At 44.6% G+C, this 6,000-nt stretch overlaps 1 protein-coding gene across 1 annotated transcript in view; it reads right to left on the reverse strand.

Moving 5' to 3' along the window:
- The window catches only part of RASA3 (RAS p21 protein activator 3), a 196,939-nt gene extending 191,394 nt beyond the window's left edge, over positions 1-5,545 (reverse strand). The window contains exon 1 of the mRNA XM_061626726.1: positions 5,268-5,545. Within this exon, the coding sequence (XP_061482710.1) occupies positions 5,268-5,322 (55 nt within the window). The 5' untranslated portion in view covers positions 5,323-5,545. The remainder of the gene's footprint in view (positions 1-5,267) is intronic.
- Positions 5,546-6,000: the final 455 nt, after the last annotated feature.

Here is a 6,000-nt window from a genome sequence, read left to right on the forward strand (position 1 = left end):
TTTCCTTGCAGGCTTGCTTCTTTTTGCATCATGAAAAGCCCTCTCCTTTTGTTCAGAGTAAGGGCGTCATCAGCAGCAGCAGTGTGAGGAGACAGGAGCTGATGATTGTAATCCCCTCTTCTGCATGGTAGCTCCAGCCTCAGCCTCAGCCTCAGCCTCCTTTGGCATCTGCCATGCGTTTTATAGGCAGATGCCTGCCCTTGGCACACCTGAAAGATGCTCTGGTGCTTCATCAAAAGTCCTCCCCTCTCCTTTGGAGCAAGGGGGAGGTGTCGTCTGCAGCAGCAGCGGGGAGCAGACAGCATCCAGGGAGTGAAGAGTTTGTTTTTTTTAACTCATTTCTTTACTGTTTGTGTCTCCCTCTGGATTACTTTGCAGCCCCCATGGGGGTCATGGCCCCCAGGTTGGGAACCTCTGACTTAACTGATTAAGAAACAGGAAGCAGGGGACAGGAAAAGCAGGAATAAGAGGGGACATGATATAGGTGAATAAAATTATGCATGGTGGATATAAGTTTTTCTTGCTGTCTCATAAAACCTGGGGAATTCCAATGAAGCTGATTGTTGGAAGATTCAGGACAGACAAAAAAATTACTTCTTCACACAGCATACAGTTAAACTATGGAATTTGTTCCCACAGCATGTCATGACGGCCACCAACTTGGATGTCTCTAAAAGAGGATGGAGGATAAGGCTATCAGTGGCTACTAGGCACAGTGGCTATCTTTTAACTCCATCAGCAATATGCCTCTAAATATTAGTTACTGGAAATCACAAGTGGGAAGAGTGCTGTTGCACTCAGGTCCTGATTGCAGGTTTCCCCAAGGCATCATGTTGACCACTGTGAGAACAGAGGGATGGACTAGGGCAGCCTTTCCCAACCAGTGTGCCTCCAGATGTTGTTGGACCACAACTCCCATCTTCCTCACCATTGGCAATGCTGGCTGAGGCTGATGGGAGTTGTGGTCCAACAACATCTGGAGGCACACTGGTTGGGAAAGGCTGCCCTAGGGGCTTTTTGCCTGATCCAGCACGCTCTTCTTATAATTAGGAAAAGAAATGAATATTAAAACAAATGTCATAATGTGAACAAGATACACATTTAGAAGAGCATGCACAACTAGCAGTAAGGTGTTCATCATACAAACAGAAGTAGTACTATTCACTTGGGACTTCATGATCACACATCCTCTTCTGGCATTATCCAGTAGCAAACATGTTGATGAGGGGTTGTCCATGCTGGCCCCTCCACCCTTGCCACACTGAGCAGCAAGGTCTGAAGTGGGCTTGTAAGCATGTTCCCAATTACAGGGAGGTTTGAAACACATTCAGACAAACATGCTTACAAGCCCCCTTCAGACCTTGCCACTCTGGAAGTGGAGAGGGTGAAGCCAGTATATTCAGCCCTGTACCACCTACCCACATTTAGTTTAATAATGCCTGAAGAGGGCTAAACCACACAAACAAACATTTTACAAGTGGATGGAGGATAGACCTATCAAGGGCTGTTTGCTCCGGCAGCTAAAACTATGGAAGCTTCATGAATAATACACCTCTGACTTCCAGATGCTGGGGATAAACAATACAAGACTGGCCCTCATCATCGTGAATTACTTGATTGCTTCCTGGGACCATCTGTCTGGCACAAAATATTGGATTTGATAGACATTTGGTCTGATCTAACAAGAAAAAACTTGACTGCTCTGTACCCAACACTGACAGTTCTGATTCTACTCATAAAGTTTCATAAAAAGGAGAAAATAACTCACTTTTAAATTATTTCTCATTGTAAATATGAAAGAATGACTGCTGAAGTGTATTTTTAAGGCAGAACACATCTACATAAAGTGACCTTTTGAAGATACTTCTAGGTCAGGGGTGGGCTATCTCTGGCCCTGCAGACATTGTTGGGTTCCATCTCCCATCAAGGTCAAGGATGACAGGAGGTGTTGTCCAGCAACATCTGGCTGGCCACAGATTCCCCATCCCTGATACAAGTGAAACTACTTCTAAACCAGGGGCACCTGGGAACCTTGGTGGATACCCATGAACTGAAAGTGTAGATATCTGATTGTCTGCATGTGCACATGTTCGAAGAAATACCCTTCCCCCACTGATCCTGCTACAGATATACTCGTATTGGAAGTCATGCAAATGAGGTATGCCAATTATGTTGTCTGGATTTATGGGACTGAAATATTATAACCATAGACATCTTACAAGATGGTCATGCTCTGGTGAAAAAAAGGTAGTTCTCATTTTAATTGATCTGGGCTTTCACTTTTTAACAAGTTTGTGTTACTTTTTCTTTGGAATTGTTTTTTATAACAGGCCCACCAATACAAACTGATCAATATGTTGAGCTCTTCATTTCTGGAACCCGAAGGCAACTTTTGCATTATAATACTGGTTCATCAACAATCTGAAGGGCATGGGTTAAACAGCCTAGCACATCCTACTTCCAATGCATTTAAGTGGTATTTTTACAAAACAGCTTATGCTGAATAAACGTATTCTGGCAAAAGCTATCACATCACCTTTTTCAAACCAGAATAATTTTTACCACCCAGATTTGCATTATATGATGTGCGTGAATTTGCTTTTACAAGAATCAACAAGTCAAGCTTTCTATAAAGATTGGTGGGGGAAAACAGAACAGAGTTCTCCCACCGGATTTAATTTGTTAAGGGTACAGCACTTGCCCTGTAACCCAGCACAGTCAAAATAATACCAGAGAAAGGTTTAATCTACAACAGCAACATCTGTCACTTCCTAACAGTCAAAATAATAGCATCTCTCTCAAACAAATTAAAACTAGTTTCTATGAAAGCCACAGAGTAACTGCTTGCTGTGAACAGTCAATAACAGACTGGAGCATTAACATAAAGGAAATCTTTATTATGTTTACCACTAGTCATTTTATGTATACTTTCTCAGGGTCTGTTTAGCATGTTATGCACAAAACGGATCCACTAGTATCGTTTGCATAAGTGCCCCACAGACAATTCAAACAAACTTGCTTGTTTACAGACTTAGAGCCAGTACTGTAGTACTGTCATTGCCCATAGAACAACATATTTATTTTTTCAGTCCTACTGTGGTCACCTGGAGCAGGTTTAAAGCACTACAGATGTTTGACCAAAAATCATAGTGGAGACTTAATAGTACTAGGACAGGGGGAGCGGGGGAGAGAAAGAGATAATACATGCACTACAGGCAGGGCCTGATGAATCTAAAAAGCTAAGATCTCTACAAAGTTTAAAGAAGGGATGAAGAACCTCTGGCCCTCCAGATGTTGTTTGAGTACACTGGCCCTGCTACTGGGCTGATGGGAATTGGGAAATCCAACATGTGGAGGGCCACAGGTTCTCCCTTCCTGGTTTAGAAGCAATAGCATGCTGCACTCTGAACTAATACAATTAGCTATGTAGCACTTCCACTGGGAGTGCAGAACTGCATGCCACTTTTACTATTACAGCCAGTGTCATGTAGTGGTTAGAGTGTTGCACTAGGACTTGTGACATCGGGGCTCAAATCCCTACTCAGCCATGAAGCTCATTGGGTGACCTTGGGCTAGTCACAATCTCTCAGTCTAACCTACTTCACAAGATTGTTGTGAGAATAAAATGGGAAGAAGGAGAACCATGTATGCCACCTTAAGCTCCTTGGAGGAAAGGAGGTAATAAATGTAATAATAAATGAACAAAATAAACTAACACAGTGAAGACCCAACCATGGCTGTATGGCTCAAGCTCTGTACATCTAGATCAGAGGAAGAAAGAAAAACAGAAGGGGGGGGAGAAAGTTTATTTTAACTGTAACTGTCAAAGATGGCATATTGGCTGAAGCAGATAAATTTGTCCTCAAGATGTTATGTGAAGAAACCACCATCTATAGTTAAGATGGCAATATAAATCCCTTGCGTCTTTACCCAATCTATGTCAGTCATTTGAGAAAGACTTTGCAGAAGAATTTCAGAATGGCAACACTAGGGCCTCTGTAAAATGCATGAAAAACAACAAAATGGCTACAAAGTACAAAAAACAATATATTGTGGCTGCAATCCTATACACATGATTTACCTGACAGTAAGTCCAACTGAATTGAACAGACATGCATAGAGTTACACTGTAAATTACATTCAGTCTCTGTAAAACAACCCACTACCCCCCCATACCACAAATTCAATGCCTTTAAGACTTAAGAGTGGCAGTGGTTAACAAAGAGGAACAAAAATTGACATTTCACCATGATCACACTGTGCTAACAGGAAATGGTAAGAAGATGGGTAGCCTCTTGAGCATTATAGGATTCGAGAATGGTAACCAGAAACTACTAAGTGCCACTGAGATGACAGTGGAACAACAGAAATCCAAGGAAGGTAGACACAGAAGTGACAAACCAAGACAAGGTGAGATACAGATGGTTACAATCGACATAAGCTACTCAATCAGAAACAGAATAAAGGGGCTGGAACAATGACACTGAATTAGCTGTCTACTAGTTGGAAATAAAAACATCCCACAGACTTGAGTATGCTATTGCCAAACTTAGAAATCCCACACCACATGTTAATTAAACAACATTTTAGAGTGATAAAATGTATGAGTTTCTGGGTTCAACAAGAGCACCAATTTTAGAATCTGGCTGGCCACTACTCTCATCAGAATACTGGATTAAAAAGACCATGGGGTGATGCAACAAGGCAATTCTTACAATCTCCTTATATTTTGCTAGTTGACAAGCAGCATTCCCCTTCCTTTTTTTTTACAGCTGCTGGCATCCCTTATCCTTCTTTAGCATCCTTGTCTGTGTCTTCTCAGCTAGCATCCTCTCTTCAGCCCATAAATTTGAACCACCCGCTGTCCCTGCTTTTTGACACTACACACGCGGCATTCATCCCTATTCCATTATTTACTAGAGGCATTCCGCATCTGTCGTTTTATTTAGGGATGGGTGCACATGAAAAAAAACCATGGGCAAGGTAGAGCGGCCGGTGCCGTATTAGGTAGAGGGAGATCAGGCAGCTGAAAAAGGCAACGGGACACTGCTGTCCATCCCAAGCAGGCGGCCGCTGCTCTTTTCTCAGCAAGCACTTTGGAAGAAGGTAGAAAAGCCTGCAGCGCCTTTAAAACAAGTTCTCTCCCCCTCTCCCAGCCCCACGCTCGTCATCCCGAGGGGCTGTGGAGAAAGACCCTGGGCAACATGGAAGAAGCCCCCCCCCCGCTCCCTTTGTTACTCTCCCGCCTTTCTTCCCCCTCCCCGTACCTATTTTAATCCTGACGCTCTGAAACACCCGGAGCCCCTCTTCTTCAACCGCCATGGTGCAGCCTGCACCTCAGCTCCTTCGCCGAGAAAGAGGCCGGCTTCGCTGCACCCGCTTGTTTTGGGTGGGCTTGCTTTGGCAATTGCGGGCGGTGCGGTGCGTGCACTACAACGCACGGTCAGAACTCCAACTGACAAGCCCAAGAGAAAGAAAGCGCGCACTGCGCTGCCCTCCACTTCGGCAGGCGAAAGAGACCATCTCCAACAGCGTCCGCCCCCACAGCTGCCCTCTCATTGGCTGAGGGAAGGCCGGGCGGCGCCCTTCATTGGACCAGCTCGGGCGGGCCGCTCCCTATTGGCGGAAAGAATGAGAAACACGGGGAGAGATTTGTCTCACAAACCAAACAGCTGGAGAGAGCGCGGCGAAGGGAGGTGGGGTTGGCTGGCCGAGAGAAAGGGGGTGGCAAATTAATGTGTGCGGGGAAGAAGCCGGCGGAAACTTCTTTAGCACTTTCACTTAACTGCCCCGCCAAAATCGTGAGCGGAAGGGAGAAAAGCTAGACAAATAAGGGTGAAGGTGTCTTGACACGAGATGTTTAAGTTATACAGTCCTAACAGCTCTTACCGAGTGGGTGTATGTCCCATTTGAAATCTGAGCGACTTGCTTCTGAGTAAGCCGGCCGAGGAGGATAGCGTGACTCCCAAAAACTATAGGATGGCTCTCACCTTCCCTGAG

The sequence above is a fragment of the Rhineura floridana genome, chromosome 5, assembly GCF_030035675.1.
Source record: "Rhineura floridana isolate rRhiFlo1 chromosome 5, rRhiFlo1.hap2, whole genome shotgun sequence".
Lineage (NCBI taxonomy): Eukaryota > Metazoa > Chordata > Lepidosauria > Squamata > Rhineuridae > Rhineura > Rhineura floridana.